Source organism: Rhinichthys klamathensis, unplaced genomic scaffold (assembly GCF_029890125.1).
Source record: "Rhinichthys klamathensis goyatoka isolate OS25496 unplaced genomic scaffold, OSU_Roscu_1.1 h1tg000015l_1, whole genome shotgun sequence".
NCBI classification, from domain to species: domain Eukaryota; kingdom Metazoa; phylum Chordata; class Actinopteri; order Cypriniformes; family Leuciscidae; genus Rhinichthys; species Rhinichthys klamathensis.
In genome coordinates this window covers 3,277,501-3,301,367 of record NW_026606567.1, presented here as the reverse complement: position 1 = coordinate 3,301,367, position 23,867 = coordinate 3,277,501, and the positions used below count along the sequence as shown (strand labels likewise).

The 23,867-nt window shown below is 34.9% G+C and overlaps 2 protein-coding genes across 2 annotated transcripts in view; one reads left to right on the top strand and one right to left on the bottom strand.

Annotated features, from left to right (window-relative positions):
* Positions 1 to 960: 960 nt before the first annotated feature.
* LOC130069734 (centriolar coiled-coil protein of 110 kDa) lies at positions 961 to 9,715 on the top strand. Its single transcript, XM_056233812.1, has 14 exons — positions 961 to 1,136; positions 1,370 to 1,498; positions 2,829 to 3,756; positions 4,909 to 5,030; positions 5,356 to 5,509; positions 6,945 to 6,995; positions 7,092 to 7,189; positions 7,269 to 7,385; positions 7,472 to 7,573; positions 7,661 to 7,777; positions 7,920 to 7,987; positions 8,815 to 8,877; positions 8,998 to 9,060; positions 9,517 to 9,715. Exons 1-14 carry the CDS (start codon positions 990 to 992, stop codon positions 9,587 to 9,589), a joined length of 2,232 nt encoding a protein of 743 aa, XP_056089787.1. The 5' UTR covers positions 961 to 989; the 3' UTR covers positions 9,590 to 9,715.
* A 700-nt stretch (positions 9,716 to 10,415) lies between these two features.
* Positions 10,416 to 23,867, bottom strand: part of dnaaf5 (dynein axonemal assembly factor 5) — a 20,419-nt gene continuing 6,967 nt past the window's right edge. Inside the window, exons 7-13 of the mRNA XM_056233029.1 lie at positions 17,697 to 17,840; positions 16,938 to 17,106; positions 16,068 to 16,215; positions 14,778 to 14,928; positions 13,710 to 13,866; positions 12,593 to 12,784; positions 10,416 to 10,748 (exon numbers count right to left, since the gene is read on the bottom strand). Coding sequence (XP_056089004.1) covers positions 10,624 to 10,748; positions 12,593 to 12,784; positions 13,710 to 13,866; positions 14,778 to 14,928; positions 16,068 to 16,215; positions 16,938 to 17,106; positions 17,697 to 17,840 — 1,086 coding nt within the window. The 3' untranslated portion in view covers positions 10,416 to 10,623. The remainder of the gene's footprint in view (positions 10,749 to 12,592; positions 12,785 to 13,709; positions 13,867 to 14,777; positions 14,929 to 16,067; positions 16,216 to 16,937; positions 17,107 to 17,696; positions 17,841 to 23,867) is intronic.

Sequence of the window (23,867 nt, the reverse complement as noted above, 5' to 3'; positions counted from 1 at the left end):
ATATAAATTATTAATAAATACATGTAGGCCTGATTAATAAATAATGTGCGATAAAAAAAATACATAAATAGATCGTTAATATTATTTTTTTTCAGTTTCCTCAGAAATAACTGCAGGAATTACAGATTTTGCTATGCAGGGTACCTCATTGTTTTAAACGAACTTTATTTATTTAGCCTATTTATTCATTCATTCATTCATTCACTGTAATAATACATTATAATTAAAGCATAGCCTATTTGCGGAATTATTTCATTTTCTATGGATCAAATTAGAAGTGAATTTAAAGGGCTACTGCAGTAAAATATGATGCCGATATGAATCACATCTGTATCTTAAAAATGTATCTGAAGGAATTTTCCTTTGATTTTACGTCCAAGTGAATGCAGAGGATGACGGTGAGTGAACGGGGCGGTGCTGATGAAGACCATAAGACAGACAGACACAAGAGACCCTGGTGAAGGACAGATAGGCTAGAGGTCTAGGATATTAAATCCATCTCCTGCGGACACACTATGACCTTCGTCATGTGAATATAGAGTAAATAACAAGCTTCGTTATCATTCTCAACGTAATCACGGACAAAACAGGAAACGATTACGCGATTTGCATCTGTACGTCCAATATAAACATCAGCACAGCGACATCATACATGTTACAGTCACATCTGTGGTAGAGGAAAGCCTTTTGCTGATACACGTTGTTTATTTTGTGTGTCATTTATTCAAACAGAAGCTCTATCCTCCATCGCGATATAAAGGTAGGTGCTGATGCTGAGATTTTAACATCTGTGCGTGATTATCTGTTAGCAAATACATCGGAGGAAAGAGCAGTGGAATGCGGATCGATTGAGAATCTGTTTAAAATCCCAATCTAAAAGCCTGCATTACTGCTCAATCTGACCGAATAGGAACGACAACGTGATTTTATTTTCTGTCATATAACACGTGCTCTGACCGTTCCAGTTGTGCAGACCGCTGTAAGAAAACATGGACAGCTATGAGGAATTCTGCGCACGCATTCTGTCTGAACTGCAGTCGGAAATTATGCATGAGATGAGCTGCAGTACCGCACCTGCGCGAGGGGTGGCGCACTCTCTCATCCGCCTTCATGGCAGGCCACTTCTGTCTCCGGTTGTGAGTATTTATATTTATATTACAGTGTGACTGCAGTAAATATGGTGTATTAAACTTTCAAAAGCAAAAGAAAGAGTGAGCACAGTAAAATATAATATTAATAACAGTAATTATTATAACATTCAGCCTAAGTTTGGTTTACACATTCAAAAAATAGAGTATTGTCTCCTTCCCTTTCAATTGTCTAATTATGATTCGTATTATTTGAAAGTTTGTGCCTATTGTGTTTCCAGCTAAGTGAGAACCAAAGAAGGGAGATGGTTGAATACAGGAAAAGAGCGTCACAAATGGAGGCAGACAGACAGATTCATCATAACAATAACTTCCTCAATCAGATTCAGGCCATTCTTTGGACCAATAAGGTAAGAAAATAAGTGTTTCTTCGACTAACAGGTACTTTTATGTCCCGGATTTATCTATTTTTATAATCACGAATAGATTTCTAAACTGATTTTTCTAAACTAATAAATTAGAAAACTGATTTTTTCCCCCTTTACGCATAGATTTTTTTTTTTTAACCCAGATATTCATCTATGAAAATTCATATATATATATATATATATATATAATTTCTTTATATCTATATTATTATTGTTAATAGATATATCAATATATTTCAACTGTGTTTATTGTTAAAGTTGAAGGCATTCTTTTTTTTTACCATGCATCCATTATTTATTTATTTTCCTTTTTTTTTCCGTTTTATGTATAGATTTCATTTTTTAACCTATACCTTCAACTATGAAAAAATATATATATATACTGCTTATTCACAATAATTAATTGGATTTACTTTCATACAGGGGCGATTAGGATTTCAATATTAGGGGGGTTCAGCCACCAATAATTTATTTATATTAATAATTTAATATATCATTAGTATACTTGGCATGAACAATACAGTAGGTTCTACACAATCAAGTCAATCCCTGAATATTGAATTAATTTCTAATCATTTTAAATAACCTGCTAATATTCATTAATATTCATTAAGAATATAGACAAACTTTACTGTAATTGTCTAGATTGGCAACATGTGGGTAAAATATTAATTACATTTTTTTCAACACATGTAAAGATTTAAACACTATTATTTAATCATTGGTGCAGTAAAATTAACTTTAAAGAAGATCTTCATTTATCTTTTTAATTCATGAAGATAACATGAAAAATGTGGAAAACAAACACTTTTAACATGAAAATGACATGAAATTACCACTATATTCACTAGATGGCTACAGAGGAGCACTCATTACTTCATTTGCCATTCTTTACTCCCTTTTATAGTTCTTTTCGCATTGTTTGCTTTTGGATTTATTATAAAATGACTATAACAAATTTTTAGCAATTTTATTGCACTGAAGTATAGCAAAGAGTAGGAAAAGTCATAAAGTTGATGAAAGGAATTTCATAATAAATAAATAAATAAGCCCAAATTTTACAGTGGATGGGAAACCGTCTTGAATTGCTCCCGCATCATGTTATGTAAACTGCATTTATGACATTGTCCTCTGCTTATGACGCTGTTTCATATGAGTTTCAAAGGGGACTGATGCGATCACAAATTAATGTATACATATATTACAGAGTTAATCTCATTTTTAGGGAGGCTGGGTGGACATTTAGGGGGGCTTAAGCAATCCTAAAATGGGTCTAGTGACGCCCCTGCTTTCATATCTTCTTGCATTATAGGCACCAAAAATATTGGACGTACCAAAGCCTTCAGAGCAGTGCTCGTCTCCCTCTCCAAAATTAGACTGCAGGAATGGTCTTACTGATACTGCACATCTCACACCTACTGGGACCACAGAGCCTTACATTTTATCTAATAAGCCATCAGTGACCCCACCAGCTGAGCTCCCTGAACTTATGAGAGGAAAAGAGAAGGAAACTGAAACAGAAGGAGTTTGTCTGCAGAACCTCCTGAAGAAATCACGGGAATTTATTGAAAAAGAACAAGGTAAACCGGGATCAAAGGTCATCGGCACCAAAATCCCGTTTGATAAAGAAAACGGCACTTCTCTGGCCTCTGGTTTACCCTGTTATAATCCCTCACCTAATCGGACCTCTCCTAATAATCTAAGAAGTCCAGAGTCTGGTCTAAATGGCATTTTAAGACCCCATCACGGGCGTCCTCGTCCCATTTCTGCTGGCAACATCTTCTTCTCTTTCCCTGACGACCCCAACCAACCAAACAATACAGCCAATGCAAGGCCACAGGGAGTAAACACAATTGCGACGCAGGAGAGGAAGGAACATGTGAGTACGGGTCGATATGATGACCACCCCAGGTTGAACGAGACATCTCCGGTGGATCCTGAGTCCACGAGCCCTCTGTTCCGAAGGAGATGCCACACGCTGGACAGTCACCTGTCCTCCGGCCATCAGAGTCCGCTCATAGACCGGAGCCAGGAGAGAATGCCTCGGTTTATGGCCGGGGTCACTGCGAGAACGCACACTCGACTGTCTCCTCCTTCACCAATGAGCAAGACTTTCACACGGGACAGTCCCACAGCTGCATTTATGGGCTCTGGAATATCCCCAGACTCTCCTTCTCATGCAAAGGTATCATTTGAGGGAAACAGTATCATCAGCACAGCGCTGCAAGAAAGGAGAGCAGGTAAGAACTGAACAAATGAGTGCACTATTGAAAACAAAGACTCAAATGGGTTTTACAGCCTAATGTCAGTGAACTTTTTTTTCCAAAAGTTCCTCAAAGAACACCGAGTTCTCCAGTCTAGTTCCTTTAAAATCATCATGTGCTGGTGTTTTAAAGCAGGGGTTTAAGAGAATCTTAACACTGTTTAATGCCACGGATCCCCAAATATGATGGCGAAAAAACCTCCTTCCTGAGATATAAATGCTACTACATTATATATTTGATCATTTATTAAAGAGACATTTATACTATGAGAAAAAGAGTCATATTACACAAATAACATGATGTTATTTTAACATGCATTTATGGGGTCATTATATTCAAACCAAAAAAAATGATTCAAATATGGAAATATTTAATATATACAACATAATATAACTGTACCATATATATATATATATATATATGTGTGTGTGTGTGTGTGTGTATGTGTGTATATATCACATACAAATAGTAATTACTATTATTAACAATGCATATTCTGTATAGTGCTTCCACAATAAATAATAATAATACAAAAAAAATCTTAGACCCCAATATAAAATTATTATTAATACAGAATGTTTTTGTATACTGCTTCCAAAATAAATATTCTTTTTTAGCTCTTTTTTTCTCTCTCCATTAACAATTTTTTTATTGAATTTCATAACCATGTAATTCCATGTACATGGTTAAACCATGTAGCATTTTCTACAGCACATATTGGACCAAATGTATACAAACATATTATGGCTGTGTTAAACAGATATTAATCAATATGAAAAATACCCAATAATAATAATCAAAATAAGCTATCTAAATAAGAGAGTCTAGTCAAATATGTATTAAAAAAATACACTCTGCCGCTTCACTCTGATGATAACTTCTCTCTCCATTTTTTAACAAGGAGTTTTCAGTTTGAACCCACAATCCAAAAGACTGATATGAAGAACCGATAATGTCACATCAAGAAGAACTTTTTTAATCTCCAAAGAACCTTATAACAACTCAAGACACAACATATGCATGATATAAAGAGTTAATCAGTGGTACCTTTGAATGTTGAGAGTAAAGACGAGATTTTCAGCTTTCTTTGATATAGTATCCTCTCAGTTGTGTATTCCTGTGTTTCAGACGAGATGCAATGGCAGGTCCACGCTCTAGAAGACATGCAGAGGTCTCTGGAGGATGACTATGCTTTCAGATTATCGTGTCTGGTGGCAGAACAAGAGCGAGAACAACGGCATCACAGTCAGGTCAGCATTGGCATATACATATATATATATATATATATATATATATGCAGTACATGGGCTCTGTTCCAAACCTTTGTGCATTGCCACACATTATATTACTATATTTAGGCATCCTAACCAAAATGGGACCTTATAAGTTCCTCATGGATGACAACTACATTAACAGTTACACATCTGCTATGCATGAACTAGAATAAATATGATTTATCCACAATGAACATTTGCCTGGACTGCAGCTTGGAGTCTCTGGTGTTTGATATGCATCATGTGTGTGTATTGTATATATTCTGACTTCAGTCACTCCGTCTCCCTGTTCCTCATTCAGGAGTCGGAGGAGCGGGTCAGGAGACTGAGGGGTCAGGGTGGTCTGAGTCCTCTAGCGGGCGAGGACGGGTGTGAACGTTACCCTATACTGAGCCCCATCATGTGCCCTTTAAGCCCTGGAGAAAGATCGCCAAGACACCCTGTGCCAGTCTTTGGTATGTCAGCCGTGGCTGGGAGATGAAAACACATCAGCTATTTTATCCCAACGACTCTGTGTTTAAATAAATGTTCAGTGGCTTTATAGATAAAAATCTAATATTTATGTTTATTTTTTATTTCAGCTTATATAAATATATACTGTGTGTGTTTGTATATATATATATATATATATATATACTACCAGTCAAAAGTTTTGGATCTGTAAGATTTTTAATGTTTTTAAAATCTTCTGCTCACCAAGGCTGCATTTATTTGATTAAAAATACACAAAAAAAAACATTGTGAAATATTATTACAATTTAAAACAACTGTTTTCTATTTGAATATTTTTTTAAATACAATTTATTCTTGTGATCAAAGCTGAATTTTCAGCATCATTACTCCGGTCTTCAGTGTCACATGATCCTTCAGAAATCATTCAAATATGATGATTTGCTGCTCGAGAAACATTTTTTATTATTATCAATGTTGAAAACATTTACATTTTTATTTCAGGATTCTGTATATATATTCTATCTGAATAGAAAGTTCAAAAGAACAGCATTTATCTGTGTTATTTGTATTTATTAATATTTGTATTTTATTTTTGGGGGAAAATAAATATAATAAATCAATACTTTTATTCATCAAGGATCAAAAGTTACAGTAAAGACATTTATAATGTTACAAAAGATTCTATTTAAAAATACTGTTCTTTTGAACTTTCTATTCATCAAAGAATCCTGAAAAAATTGTACACAACTGTTTTTAACAGTTAATAATAAATCCACATATTAGAATGATTTCTGAAGGATCATGTGACACTGAAGGCTGGAGTAAGGATGCTGAAAATACAGCTTTGATCACAGGAATAAATTACATTTTAAAATGTATTAAAATAGAAAACAGTTATTTTAAATTGTCAAAATATTTAACAATATTGTTTTTTGTTGTTGTTGTTGTATTTTTAATCAAATAAATGCAGCCTTGGTGAGCAGAAGAGACCTCTTTTAAAAACATTAAAAATCTAACCGATCCAAAACTTTTGACTGGTAGTGTATGTGTGTGTGTATATATATATATATATATATATATATATATATATATATATATATATATATATATATATATATATATATATATATATATATATATATATATATATAAAAAGCTGAAATGAACTAAATATATTTTAAACTAAATAAAAAGTAAATTACAGCTATATTATAGAAATAAGTAATAAAAACTACAAAAGAACATAACAAAATTACTGATGTTGAAAAAAAAGCTAATTCACAATATTAACAAGTATTAAAACAGTATATAAATAATCCCAAATTACACTGATTCAAAACTTTCGATTGCATGTGCTCAGAGATGGTTGACTACATTTAGAAAGCTTTCAGCTATTTTTAGAGCTTGGGAATCTAAACATCTTTGTGTGTTTCACAGAAGAAATAAAATCATATTTAGAACAATATGATGAAATGATGTCATTTTGGGGTAAACAATTTAATCATTCATTTACTACAAAATCAAAAGAATATAGTATATGGACGTACTATGGTATATATTAACATGGCATTCTATTCTTTTTAGGTTTAGATGTGGCATCATCACCCTCAATACAGGCGTCCATATATACGAGAGGCCTAAATCATCACAGCACAGGGAAGAGCAGAAACAGGCTGAGTCAGGTTGGGTGCATTGATTGCTAAACTAAACTTGAATAAATGTTATTATGAGCTAAGCCTGAGGGGTGTATGTCGCACACAGGTTATAACAGTGGAGCAGCAGAGGGCGCTGTGTCGCCTCACTGCTATCGTGAAGGGCTTTCTGACCAGGCGACTGCTCACAACTGAGAAAGTCAAACACCTGCGTCAAACCGTGCAAGTGAGAACAACGCACAATAGTGTTCGTATACATGCTAACAAAGCCCTCGTGGGATTGATCATCTCTCTACATGTGTCTTTCTTCAGGACACGCAGGAGTTCATTCGTTCATTCGGCAATAATGCCGTTCAAAGAAACGACCAACTGTCAGAGCAAGATGTGTCTCTGCAAGAGCGCGTCAGAGCCCAGGTCCCACATTTGATGGTTTGGTACTAAAGAACCGTGTGTACAGCATCCGATATGGCACTAAATATGTTTTATATGCTTCTATTACAGTTACGTGCGGCCTTGTTTGACATTCATGATATCTTCTTCACTATGACACTAGAGGAGCGTTTGTCTCTGCTGCAGCAAGACCGAGAGCTGAGAGCTGAGAGGAAACTCAGAGAGATGGTAACTGCAATCTGCACTTTTTGCTTTCATCTTCATTGGTTTGTTATTTTCATTTAGTTTGGGTTATTAGTGTTGATCCCTGGCAACTATTATCTGCTGTTTTGAAAATTAGGCTACAAATAATATTTGATTTGGCATACAGGAAAAAGCAAAAAGCCCCAAGGTGATTTTATCTGCTGCAACCCAGAAATCTCTTGATAGGAAGAAAAGGTGAGTTGTATTAGAACAATATTTGAATTTTTTTTGGTCTGATAAAGACTTATTTGACATGCGGTTGGTCCATTTAGGTGCCAAAACAACATAAAAATTGGCAAGATTATTGGTTGTTGGATGGTTACTTGTGTAATAGTAATGTTACCTTTTTTAATATGACATAAAGGACTGAATGAATCAAAGCTGGAAAGTATTTTTTATGGTTGTAACTCCATAATTTCATGTTGTGACACATTTATGGCCTTCGGCCCATTAAATAAAAATATAAGTAACAAAATCACAAGTCATGATATATTTTGAAACCTATAATTTCACTGTAACTAGATGTTTTGTTTTTATTTATTTTTAACTAAATGGTTTATAAATATTTTTTTAAGTATAATCATATGTAACCTATATATGTATTATGTAACAGAATATTTTTTAGATATATATTGAGGAAAATAGATTTATTTTTTAGGAAATCATACATAGCTATATATATATAAAGATATATCTATCATTCTTACTATATATTTATTACAATATTTTACAATATATTTACAAATATATATATATATATATATAATTTACAATACAATATTTATTTATATAAAAATACTATTTGAAGATATAGGTTTAAAAACAAAATCAATAAATAATGAATGCATGGTAAACAGAATGTGGCCTTCAACTTTAACCAAAAATATAGTTGAAAATTAAATATTTATATAATATAGTATAGCAAAATAGTATATAAAAAGCTATTTATTTTATTTACTATTTATCACCTGAAATACTATTTATTCACTTACTGATCTGCTCTAAAATGTTCTTCTCATCAGAGTTGGTGAATCTCCAGGTCAGACCAGACGAGCTCAGAAAACCAAGAGTCCCCCTACAAAAAGGTGAAGAGCTCCAATAGACACACATTAACCACAGAGGGAAAACAGACACTTTACACATTTACCATCCCCTTGCGCTATAGCTACATCTTTCCAACGGTGTCCCTGTGTGTTGTGTTGAAGGATCCTGCAGCCCAGTCAGGGCCAGAACGCTCCGGTTTCAGGCCAGCAGCTCCTGCGCCGCGGGTCAGCTCTCCACCTTTTGCTTCCTTTGATCATGCAATCTCCCATTCCGGCCATTTCCATTTTCTTCTACACTGTTGTTGATGGAATTTGAAATTCAATTCAGTCTTAGCTGGACGCTTACAGTACTGGAAATGCCACGGAGCCTCTGCCAGAAGAGTCACCTGGCATTTAAAATTGGCTGCATTTATTTGTAAATGCATTTGGCAGGATCTCATGCAGTCATTTAGTCAACTGAAGTGTGATCAAAATATCACTGTATTATATTACAAAGAATCACTCTGTATTAAAGTAACCTTAAAACAAACCCAGTACGTTTTAGGGAATGCATTGTATAAATATGCAAAACCACATTTCAAACTAATTGAGTTCACATTGAATGAAATAATTTGAATGTTCAAATATAATACATCAATATTAGATGCAATATTGTAATATAAAATATTCGATGTGTTTCAGGAGTTACAAGAAGACTCCAGAGGAGAGAGTTCAGCGTTCGGAGAGGCTGAAGAAACAGCATTCGCTGGGTTGATCTGGACATGAAAAATAATATTGTGCTAATCATAGAGATACATTTAAAGATACTCTCCTGCTTGCCATCTCATTGAATCCTGATTATTAATTTATTTCCTCCCGTTATTCAACAACTGCATATGTGAATATAAAATCAAGGCCCGTTCACACCAATAATGATAACTATAAAAAGAAAGATATCGTTGGAATCACTTTCAGAAACAGAAAGTATCTTTTCCCAGCTGATGAACGATAAAAACATTGACAGCCAATTCAGAATCCTTCTTAAAGTGGCAGACGACAAAACTTGTAATTAACAGAGCGATATTGTGCAATGTGTGGATGCTAATATAGTTATCATTATACAGTAGTTATCGTAATTGGTGTGACTGTGAACAGGCTTTTAGTCCAGATATTATTTAGAGGTTCATATAGGATACATAAATGAATAAATTACCCTTCTATAAATTATTACAAATTCAGTGTTTTGAGATTCCTTAAACGTAAAGGTGGGATTTTCCTATATAGAAGCCAGCATTGATAAAGAGAAATGTCAATGCTGCTTTAATGATATTAATATATATATTAAAGTGTCAACAATACTTCCAGAATGTCAGTAGAAGAATAAGAATAGGGTGAAGATATTCTTCGCCAGAAATGATTGTATTTGACCAGCGAGCACTACAAATTAATTTGTACTAATGTGGTTTAACCATAATACTTTACTACTTAAAAATACAACAATATCGATTGTTTATATAATTGTTTATGTATTAGCTCTTGACTTGTATGCTTAAGAAGTACTCCACACACCTGCGAACACAAATGTGAAATAAAACAATCACTTTAATAAACAAGTTTATTTAATAAATCAATAAAGATGTCAATATCAAATAGAAAGGCACATTTCAAACAAGAAAGTTCATTTTGAATTCTGTCAGACAACCTCCATGAACAGAACTGAAGCTAAAAATAACAGGTTATCCATTCACAGCCTGTTTCCATCTGCATAAAACACAGTAAAGACGCAGCATTGAGCCACAGATGTGTGTGTTATAGTGAGTGAATGTGCTGGAGGAGTTTATCGCAGTACTCGGAGCTGCGCTGTTTCTCTCTCACCGCCTCTGTTTGCTGCTGTAACAGACCTCTGTCCACTGCACTGGACACCTTCAGAACCTCTGACAGGAAGAAGAGACAAGGAGATCTTTATACCTGGTTATTACATCAGAATTTACTCATTTCGCATAGCAAAAATAGTCATGGTGCAGGGGTTTATGTATTTGGTCCCAGAGTTCAGACATACTCAGATACATATTCAGATTTAACTTCAGCCTAGAACAACTTCACTATATTCTTTATCTCTCTCTCTATATCTCTCTCTGTCTATATATATAGACACACATAGTAAAGGAACAGTATTGAGTTCTCATGTTCACCAAGGCTGCATTTATGTGATCAAAAATACAGTAAAAACAGTAATATTGTGAAACATTACAATGTAAAATAGAATGTTTTCTATTTGAATACATGTTAAAATGTAATTTATTCCTGTGATCAAAGCTGAATTTTGAGCATCATTACTCCAGTCTTCAGTGTCACATGATCTTTCAGAAATAAATCTAATATCATGATTTGATGATCAAGAAACATTTCTGTCACCTTTTAATAAATTAAACCAATTAAACATTGATTAAATGTATTCTTGTTGAAAAAAGTATTAACATTTAAAAAAAAAATCTTACTGACTCAAATGTTGTATGTTTGCTAACTAAAGTATACACACATATATATATATATAATAAAATATATTAGTATAATAGTATATACCGGTATTAGCCTACACTTTTTTTTTTTTTTAATTGTAGTAATTTAATAATGTTTTGTAGTTTATCATAATAGCAGGTTCATAATGAAATTGTGACCATAATCAACTGGTCTATTGTTGCATGCATACTCAATTCATTTTTATAAATATCATTACTTTGCAGTGTGATTACGCAAAAATGTCCCATTGTTTTACATTTACAAAAAAAAAAGAGAAAAAAAAAACTTCTAAAGTTTCCAGCTCACTGTTTAGGAACAAATAGAAGCCCATAAAGCTGATGTGTGTTCTTTCAGCAGTCGTGTCTTTGTTGTGGGGATTTGGTTTTATCCTGATTTGTTTGGTCGGGGGGGGGGGGATTTACTTTTATCCGCCGCTTTATACGTTTGTAAGTGCACCAGAAAACAACGTTTTCTTTGTGTAAAGAAACGGGTGAATTTCCTCAGTAACTCAAGCGCAGTGTGAGGGTACTGTTATTATAAGCTTAACCATAGGAATGAGGGATTATGGGATATGGTGTTATAATGGACATTAATCACATATGGGGTGTCTTTGAAATTCAAGATGAGTTAAAGAGCATAATCAAAAATCAAGAAAGACAAGAAGAGGAAATCAAGACGGTGTTTTCCCCCCACGTCTGTGGCTCTGTATGCATGATGCTAAATGTTATCTCTAAATAAACCCCTTTTGTATAATACAAATGCATCTTAGGATCACCCTGTCTGGGCTTATTTAGCGACATCAACCGGATGAACATTACGCCCTACTTACTATATGTACGTTTTCATCATCCTTTGTGGTTTCAAAGCCTAATTAGGGGGTATGAAGAGTTTCTGTACTCCATGTGCGTGTGCACTAGGACACATTGACATAGGATTATGGGAAGGTGTTGACAGCCCATGACCCGGCTGGAGGCAGGCCAGTAGCAGAAGAGCGTGTGATGGATAGAGTGTAAAAATGCAGGATTAATGAGGCTCTTTGAAGTGAAGAACAGGGAGATCAGTGAAGTGGACCGTGGATGAGCGCAACGCCATTAACACAGACCCGAATCACTTCCTTATGCAGCAGGAAGAGATTTATCTTACACCGCAACAGTGTCGACACGAATATAACTGTCATCGGTCACGATTCAAGTCAAAACATCAGATGGTTACAGCAGGAATGAAGAATCGCATGCCGTCTGTGTGCGTGCGCCCTTACCGAGGACCGAATCCTGGATTTTGGTGTCGGGGTCGTCCATGTAGAGCAGCAGCTGCTGGAACAGGAACTCCAGGTGTGGGCGGCACGAGTGCGTGTCGTAGTTTTCCCCCAGAGATGAGAACCATGTGCTCAGAGACTTCAGCGCTTCGAGACGGACGTCTTCACTGCTGTCATCCACGCGCTTCAGCAGCTCTGAAACACAAACAGACACGCTCATGAAAGCACATACCACCTCACAGACACATCTGAAATCACCAAAGTGTGCAATAACAACAGTTATTATATACACACTGATATGCTTCATTTAACCAGGATAGTCTAATGAAACCTGGCATCCACTTTTCAAAACAAAAGTAAACAATTATTTGTATAAAAACAAAAAAATGACTTTTTATGAGCACTGTGTATTATTGTATATTAATAAATGTCTGGAAAATGTATGCAAAACACATATATATGCTTAATTTAACCAGGATAGTCTTATAACAGAGAAACAGACACAGACTATTTAAAAACATTGAATACAAAAAATTAAATAAAAAGCTTCATTCACTTTTTATGGGCACTGTCTACTATAATATATTAATAAATGTCTGGAAAATTTGCGCAAGGCACATAGTCATAGATATGCTTCATTTAACCAGGATAGTCTTCATTTAACAGAAAACTGACTACTTGAAAATAAAATAAAATAAAAACTATTGTATACGAAATGCCTTGAAAATACGTGCAATGAACTGTAACACATATTCCATTTACAATATTTAACACTGTCAGATGCGTTTCAGTCTACCATTTTCAATAACATGTTTGAATAATAAGAATAATGCTGTTATTTCTTCGTTTACACAGTCAAATAAAAACACAGACCTTAGAGCAGATGCTCCATTTAATTTGATGCATGAAAATACATCTGTGAGCTATAGAGCCTCAATCCATTCAACATGTTTGACATCTGATGTACACAACCCATATTGTGGAACGATGCATTTTCAATGCTGGAAAACAGTGTTAATAAATATTTAACACTGCACTTCTTGATTTTCATCTGTCACGGTAAATATGCTGCTCCCTTCTCTTTCATTGTTTAACAGTAAGTAGGACGAGTTAAGTGTACCTGGATAGATCTTGTTGAGCGAGTCAGTGCTGAGCTGTTGTGTTGTGAGTTTCAGCAGTGAGTGAAGAGATCTACAGGCCAGAAGACGAGCCAGTTTAGAGTCTTCCTCCAGCGCAGAGATCAGCTGCGTACTGAGAGTCTCCTCCACCGACACAATCTAAAACACATTTATTACACCTCAACATCACTCACACAAAATCAAACACATACACTAACCTTCAAATAAACGCTGTTCGTTTCAACTTTCTATTCACCAAAGAATGCTGAAGAAAGGTTTCACCAAAAGTATGAACTGTTATAATAATCATATCAACAATTAGAATAATCAGAAATGTTTCTCAAATCATCATATTAGAATGATTTCTGAAGGATCATGCGACACTGAAGACTGGAGTAATGATGCTGAAAACTCAGCTTTGATCACAGGAATAAATGACATTTTACAATATATTCACATAGAAAATATTCTGTTTTAAAATGAAATAATATTTCACAATGTTAATGTATATTAACTAAATTGAGACTTAACTAAGTAAAATAATTCAAATTAACTAAATAAACAGACTTATTTCAAAAACATAAAAATTATTTTTTTAACACTTTAACACATTTTATCGACGCTCAAAAAAGCAGATGTTAACCATAACAGTTACAAAACATGAAATCAAATTTGACACCATTTACTGCCTTAATAAATGTGCTGTACTAATACAATTTCCTTATGTCATTATGCACAATTGTTCAAATTAATAATCTTCATCAAAATATAATTTCCTCCACCTAAAAAAATATTTTCCAAATTATTTAAATATATATATATATATTTATTATACACACCATTGCTTTTAAATTTGGTAAAATTATGTATTTATGAGTGAAACTGAATATTCAGTGGGCAATAAAATAAGGAAGTACTATAAGATTGCTTAAATTAATAATAATAAATTATATATATATATATATATGCGCATGTATGTATATATATATATATATATATATATAATTATTATTTTGAATGTTTAATGGCTCTGCTGTAGTGATAGAGTTGATGTGTGTGTGTGTTATTACTCGCTCCGCTGGGAAAGCTGCCCCGTGTAGGACAGCTAACAGGCAGCTGAGAGCAGCGGTCCTGACAGCCGCGGCAGATCGACCCGAACGCCACACCAGATTAGGCAACAACAAATCCTGCAGGACCATCTCCATGTATTCACCAAATCCCCTAGGGAGAGAAAACATTATTAAGGCAAACTTTATGACAGACATGACAACTTTAAAAAAAAGTATTTTTTTATTATTTTTTTTTAATGACAATAAATTAGTTGGGCTAATGATATTATTTGCAGTATATTTGCATTTTACAAACAAAATCACTCTTTAGGTATTTCCAACAATGTCTTCAGTAACTGTTTCCAGTTAAAAAACTGGACTAAGCAGCGGATCGGTTTCGATGCACAGCATCTCAGACGTTGGTTTGATCATTCTGAAACGCTTGGGCCAAAGTCTGTCCTCAAAATTATTTGGTTTAATTCCCTCCCAGAAGCGTCTCACATGACTGAGTTCACAAACACCAGCATCCGAACGCAAGGTAACATGATAACACCATTATAGCGTTACATCTGCATTCTCTGAGACGCAAGTCATTGATGATGTAGGACAAAAGAGTCACAGTTTCTTCCCATATTGCATTTACAAATATTTCACGCCAATTTCACAGGAAGTGACTATTTTGCACTGTTTTATTCGCATACGTTTTATGATATTCCTATTTTGTGCATATGAGAAATTCACAACTTAGAATGGAAACTTAGTTAATGGTAAAAATTAAGGCAATAAGGCAAATAATACTTATAAATAAATATTATTATTATTATTATTAAGCAATAGAAGTATATGATACATCTTGATTTAGATGTGTGTGTGTGATTCTTTCCTTTGTCTTTCCTTTCATTCTCCTCTTATTTCACTTTTCAAATCAAGCACCCACATGCAACGAAGGAATTTGAGGTGAACGCCACATGAAAAGAGGGGATTTTGCTACATATCTGAAGGGGACTATCCTGATGTGTTACTATATTGGTGTAATTATGAAGCGTTGTCTTTGAAATGCATAGTATTTAGATCTTTATCAGGCATCACAGAAGATCTCCATTCTAAGATCTTCTTAAAATGCATAAATCATTGTAATGATGCATGTTTAAGCAGATATTTAAGCAGTGGTGGGATACTGTAGATATAAAATAACAAGAGCTCAGCTGTGCCATCGGGTATGATAGTTTGGATATTTCATCAAGAACATTATCATATTCTCTTATGATCATAATAACTGCATTAAGAAAGATCTGTGACTGATAAACTGACCCCTGTGAGTCCAGCGTGTTGCTGGCGTCCAGCAGTAGTTTGGACAGCATGGTGAAGATGTGAAGTCTCATCTCAGGGTCTCGACTGGGTTCAAGGCAACTCTTCAACAGTGGCAAGAGTGTTGGAAGAAACTCGCCCACCACTGGACCTAAAAGATACCATGCAGATGATAAAACGGAAAAAAGTTGATTTATTACTCTTTACTACTAGTTACAGCACCAAATAAACATGGCTGAACACCAGAAGGCATGTTGAAAGATACTTTACAACTTACCGAAATGAACCCCGTGTCATGCGATCGCTCGATCAGTGTTTCAACCGGGCAAAGGCGTCAATAAAACCTAGTTACATTTAATGTAACATTTTCCTCAAGAAAGCTATTCAATGTCCATAAACTCATTAGTTAGCTAGAAGAAAAAAACACTCTAGAGAAGAGCATTTTGCTGAATATATGCACAGCATTACATATTCATTATAATATTGCATAACCCGTTTGTGATGTCTACATTATTTAATGTATGCTTGAATAAATCAAGTTATTACAGAGTTTATTGTCGTTTAAATTTCTAAGAATTTTTTTATTTTTTATTAAAAAGTTGCTATAAAACTGCCCAAGTTTTAGATATTTGAGTGCTGTTTATTAAAGTTTGATTATAATTGAGTATTAATTTGTGTTTTTATTTTCGATTTTTGGCCAAATCCTGAATTTTCGGTTTCGGCCCAGAAATTTCGTTAAAATATATAAAATAACGCTAAATTAGTGAATAATTAAGCGAAGAATGTGACTGCTCACTCTGAGGGAAGTTTGAAGAACTCAACTTTAATGAGTTCAGCTCTTCGATTGCGGCTGCAAGTGAAACACACACTCACCCGACTGCATGGCGATGATCTCCAGCTGTGTCTTCTGAATGGAGTAGCTGGTCCAGGTGTGATGCGAGTCAGAGAGCCACTGCAGCAGATCTGCCATGTGCTGTCGGTACAACTCACACGCTCCACTGAGACCCTGCGCCTCACACAAACTCCTCACGGATTCTCCTGCCTGAGAAAGACCCAGGATAATGTTCAGTTATTTGATCTACGGTCCATCCATCTACTACTGTGAGCTAAAATGTCACTCATATCAAGTGAACAATGAATGACAGTTCATGTTTTCAATGCAATATTGCAGTATTTAGGCTATTATAAATGATTTATCCATGCGCATCATTATTTTTTAAATAATCTTTCATTAAAATAACTTCCTCTTGCATCTCATCTCTTCTCTGATGATGCGTTTAATGACATAAGGGCGGAGCAACCTGTCACTCACATGAGATCCACTAATAGCAAACCACAACCATCCAATCAGCCAATCAATTCCCCATGGACAAAATCAAGTCCCGCCCTATATTTTTTATATATATATAAACAGCCGTTTCACTCGGATATATGTCGCAATAGCGAACAAAATACTTTAACATGATGTTTAGGTGCAGACAACTCAGGCCAGGAAACTTTGGACATGCAATATTTTGTAAATCAGTAGGCAACTTTTTTGAGACTTTGCAGTATGTTCAATATAAAGAACTTAGATCAGTCGTATATAATGTTTAATTGTGTATGGGAAATGGCGAACGCGTGTGTTTTTACCTTGTTGTGCTGTTGCTGCTGTGACGCGAGACTCTGAACCGACACCAGAACCTTCAGCAGCTGCAGACTGATGACATCACAGTCCACCTGACACACACACAGCACAGCATCCACACACACCAACAACTGATCCAGATACACCACCTAAGAGACAAAATAAAACAGAAACGTGCAAAACATTTACGCTTTTCATTACTTTTGTTTAATGTTAATTACGTCATTTATTCCGATTTATGGTTTAATTTGTAATTATAGTCTGGACAATTTAATTTAATATACTATAATTTCATTCAATTTATTTTATTTTAATTTAATGACATTTAATTACATTTAATTGAATTGCAGTTGCTATATTTGTTGTTTATTTGACCTATTTCGTACTACTTTGACAAATGAACAGTTGTTATCATGCCAATAAAAGACTAAACTCTCTGACCTCGTAAAGCAGCCCAAAACACACGATGAGCTTTTCTTTCCATCAGTCTCTGTTATTTCCTACCCCACTACATTTTTACCCACCCTCACAACCTTGTTGTCTCTCTTTCCATGCAGTGATCACATGTCTAGACAAAGTGTCACATTCACAGCAACAAGAGGATCATGACACCGTTTCCTCCAATCAGCGGTTCTGTCATTAACAGGGACAGGATGATTAAGATGCAGGAGTTTTCACTGGCCACTGGAAGTGTGTGTGTGTGTGTGTGTGGGGGGGGGGGGTTACTACTATTTTTAGAAGGCAAAACTGAAGAACTACAAAGAATTAAGACTTTCTCTTTTTGTTTATATTCATACACAAAATTAAATGAAATGATGAGGTACACAGGGTTATGCGCATGCAAATAATAATAATAAAAAAGATAAAATACAATAAAATGAAGTAGACAGATTTAATTCTTTTTTTTTATATGAGGTAGAAAGGGTTATGTACAGGTAAAAAAAAAATCGATCAATAAAAATAATAAAATAAAATGGCAGACAGCAGTCAGGGTTATGCATAAGTAAAGTAAAATAAAATAAATAAATGAAATATTATTAAATAGACAGGGTTATGCACAGGTAAAAAAATAAATTAACACACACATAAATTAGAATAAAAAATAAAAAAGGTAATGACTTTTTATATCTCACAATTCTGAGTTGTTTCTCACAATTTTAAGTTTACATCAACATTTATCTCAGAATTGAGTGATGTAAACTTGCAATTGTGAGATAAAAAGTGGCAAAATATCTTTTAAATTTATTTTTTCTGTGGCGGAAACAAGCTTCCATATGCACAGGTACAGTAAAATAAATTGGTAACACTTTACAATAAGTTTCGTTAGTTAACATTAGTTAACTACATTTAACATGAACTAACAATGAACCACACGTATACAGCATGTATTAATCTTTGTTAATGTTAATTTCAACATTTACTAATACATTATTAAAATCTTGTTAACATTAGTTAATGCACTGTGAACTAACATGAACTAACAATGAACAGCTGTATTTTTATTAACTAACGTTAAGAAAGATTAACAAATAAACTAACAAATGGATTGCTCATGGTAAGTTCATGTTAATTAATACATTAACAAATGTTAACTAATGAACCTTATTGTAAAGTGTTACCAATAAATTAATAAATGAAATGATTAAGTGGACAGGGTTATGCACAGGTAAAAAAAAATATATAACAATTACATAAAAAACATTATAAAAGAATAATCTTTATGTATTGTTAGTTGATGGTGTGGAGTTTTGAAATATATAAAACTCACGATCTTTATAACTGTAAAACTTAGCAGATAAACCTCTTATAGATCAAGATTATCTATTTTTTCCCCCCATCATGTAATGTAATAAAAGACTCGTTTTAAAGATGTCACTTTATGGGCAGGTTTCCAGATCGAACTAACACTCGTAAAACAGAAGCATGTTCTCTTGTTCACGCCTAGGGCTGTCGGAGGAGTGATCGACAGGTCTGACAACTGTTTTAAACCGATCGTCCTAACCAGCACTGCAATTCATGTCCGTCTGGCTCTTCTTGTCCATAAATATAGTCCTGTCTCCACAACGGCCCCTCAGCAGAAGCATGTCTCGTCCCACCCTGTCTCCAGCTCGTCTTTTTTCAGGACAGAGGTGAGCAGGCCACAGCTGTCAGCAATGACGTGAGCAGGCAGGTATGCATTTATGTATATTCTCTAATATAGATCTGAAATTTTATGTTGACCTTCCTTTAGACAGCTGAGATTTACATTCCCGCTTATAGTCCCATAGCAACCCCGAAAACAAAACACACGGAGTGCTGGTGCTTCTGTTTTCCATGTCCTACAGGCATCGCAAATCCAATTCATAACACATTACACAAGTGCACGTCTTCAGACCCGCAACATCTGACATATCCTCAAAAGAGGACTGCAGGCGTGTTATTTCCTCGCCTTCTTCCTCACTGTACTTTTTCCCGATAATTTTGGAAAACAGACAGTCGACAGTGTTCTGACAACAGCTACATCAAAGAGCAGGCTGACTTCAAAGCTGCAGTGTACAGGAAAGATCACAGCATCTGCCTCTGTTCACTCAACAGTGGGTTTCACCAAAAACACGGTTCTTCTTGCTCTTTCACAATCAATCTTTCAAAATAAAGTTTGCTGTAGACATTGGCCCTACTCGAAAATTCACTCAACATAAAACTCCCCAGTTCGCACGGGCACATAAACTGAAAATAAGTACTGGTAGTGTTATTTTAGTATTTCAGGACACTTAAAGCAACACCAAGTAACTTTTCCTCTGCGGTCGCCCTACAGGTTGGAAGCGGAATTGTCCATTACCGCTGTGGTAAATAATTTAGCCTACCGCAGCCTACTGTCGCACGCACGCTCGTTGTTTATCCAGCACCGGCTTTGGAATGAACGATGTCCACAGACAAGGTAGAGTATGTTGCATGATTTCATGAAAGTATGATGTATTGCGACATCAGAAATGAAGAAAAACAAAATAATGACTATTGTAACGCTTGACGTAAAGCACGTCAAATTTGTAGTTTCTTATGTCTCATTAGAACTAAAGAAACGCGACCCGATCTGGCAATCTTACATAGCGTGGTTATAGCAGATATAGGACCGCAAAACGGAGGCATAAGTGCCTTTCACCCTGTTACGACTTAATGAACCACTGAAACGATTTTGGAAACATTATTTTAAGGTAAAAAATCGTACTTAGTGTTGCTTTAAAGGCAGGGTAGGCAATTTGTTTCCAGAATTTTTTTTTTGTTACGCTGGTTGAAAGTCTCTTTTGCATCCTTATAGCAATTACTAAGTTAAGTGGTCTAATGTATATTTTATATGTATATATCTCATCTGTGGAAGGCGTAGGACCGTGACATGTTCGTCCAATCATTGCATGCGGTCCGAAGGCAATGATACGATGTCCTGCCTGTCAGTGTGTGTATTTCCATACCTCCGCGCACCTGCTCGAGCAGACATCACAAGTCATCAGCGCGTTTCATGCTATGAGACAGACGTTGTTTATGTTCATTATTATTGTACTGTTATGTGCTTTCAGACATGAGCTAGTTTAACGCCGTCTCTCGTGATGCTTTTTTTTGTTCATGTGTTTTGAAGGAGGCGTGGCTTTGGAAACGCTCTGAAGGGAGAGGGGATCTTATGCTTTCAAAGCTAGCTTGCTATTGCTAGCCACTCCGGAAATTGCTTACCCTACCTTAAATATTTAGTAATATTATTGATTTAAAGGCATTGACAGACACTAAAATTCCAGTGTTAAATGAACACTCTCCTGGGAGTTGATATGGCTCCAAACTCAAGAGTGTTGAAGTGTTAAAATATGAGTGTTAAATTAACACTCAATAGTGTTAAAGTTAATGAGCTAATTAAGTGATTCATTGAGTGATGATTGACCATTATTGAAGACACCAGATGTTAACAAGCAGAATCACCAAAGGAGAAAATCTATTTTAGTCACCATTATGGAGATCAGTGTTTGATTTAGTTGGGCTCTTGACCCTTAAATCATTAACTTTAGATTTTGTTTGGCTGTTGTAACCGAGTTATAACTGCCAGATGAACAAAGAGAAAAGTTGATCAGGTGGTGTTGGTTATGTTTTGACATAAAACACTGGAGTTTTTGCTGTGTATGATGAGATCAAAACTTGAAAACTGAAATTGAGTTGGATGATGACATCGCTGGTCTCCGCAGAGCTGCTTTAGCTGAATTGACTGTTTCATAATTGACAAATTTTGCAACATCAACACGGTTACTGAACTGAATCAATATGTAACTGATTCGAGCTGTTTATAAATGAATTGAACTCGTTTAAAAATTGTAGAATTTTACTCCGTTATTGAACTGAACTGAATCAACACTGAACTGACTCTCCCTCATGACATCCTCACAATTGATTTCTGACTTTAGCCTGTTGACAAGCTAAGAAAGTGATACTGAAATAAGATAAAATTGTCAAAGATTGGAAAAAGATAAAAAGTGTAAAATAGTAAAAAAAAATTATTAGATCAAACTATTTTTAAACAACTCTTTTCAGCATTGAATATTTTTACACTAAATAATTTTACACTACCGTTCAAAAGTTTGGGGTGGGTAAGATTTTTGTTTGTTTTTGAAAGAGGCCTCTTATGATCACCAAAACTATATTTATTCAATCAAAAATATAGTAAAAACAGTATTATTGTGAACTATTTTTACAACTCAAAATACCTGTTTTCTACTTGAATATTTTAACTTTCAGCATCATTACTTCAGTCTTTAGTGTCACATGATATTTCAGAAATCATTCTAATATGCTGATTTGATGCTCAAGAAACATTTTCTGATTATTATTATCAATGTTGAAAACAGTTGTGCTGCTTCATATTTTTATGGAAACCATGGATTCTTTGATAAAAAGAAAGTTCAAAAGAACAGCATTTTTTTAAACAGAAATATTTTGTAACATTATAAATGTCTTTACTGTCCCTTTTAATAAATTGCATGCATCCTTGCTGAATAAAGGTAGCCTATTTTGTTTCCTTTTTGAAAAAATAATAAAATAAAATAAGATCCCAAACTTTTTTTCCAGTCGACATTTTTCTTATCTGTCATCTTAGAGTTCATTACAATACTTTCTGTGATTGCATTAGATTAATTGATGCTTCTTAAACGGCAACATAATCATGCTATGATGCCTTAAAATGCTGTCTAGGTATGCTAATGCATTTTTGTAAATAGAGATTTACAGTCAGTCTAATATTCAGTCTCTCTCTCCCTCTCGATTTCTAGGCAGTCATTGCATTAGCTACTGTGGTATTAAAAACAGGATAATTTGCCATTTCCTTCCCTTAAACTGACAAAAACCACTGTCTCGCCTCTATTTTTTTGTCTCAATCATCTCTACGGGACAGTCAAAGGTCCTGCAACATCTGTGATGAACCATGTCTTTATTGTGTGTCACCATCTCCCAGCTAATGCTTTAAAGGCCACATTATTTCAAGGAAGGGAAACTTTTTGAGATTCTGGCATGAATTCCGAGATAAAACATGGACAGCTGGACCAAAGTATGCAGGATTGTGGTGGACACAGGGGGGGTCAGGGGCAAAATGTGTCATTTTTCTTTTAGTGCTTTTAATTACACTACAGAGGGAATTTCTGCAAAGCTCTCTCAGGGGTGGTGACTTGGCACCGTGGGATGGTAAACTCAAAAAATAGAGCGTTATTTTAGATATCAAAGCGAGCCGAATGTGGGTTGAGAGGAAACCAGGGCCAGACTCTTGGGTCTGGGTGGGATTTTTCCACTCGGTCTGACAGAGATATGTTCTAACACATCTGCAACATGAATAAGTGTGTGTGTGTGTGTTTGAGGGGGCTGGAAATATGCAATAAAAGACATTCTTTAGGAAAACTACATTTGAAAGGCTAAGTCTAAAGTCTAAAATTAAACTAGCCATTAAGAGTTAAAAAAGGAAGAAAAATTGTGTGCGACATGGCATGAAAAGTTTCACACATTTCGCACAGATTTTATCACTGGACATAAAGTGGCTAAAGACACCAAGTGGCTGTACTTTTTGTTGTGGTCATTTCTACTGTTTAATGCCCTAATGTTATTGGTTGGCTGCATAACCGCACAACAAATGTGATGAATTATCGGTAAAACTCCTAAAATTCTCAACTTTGATTGAC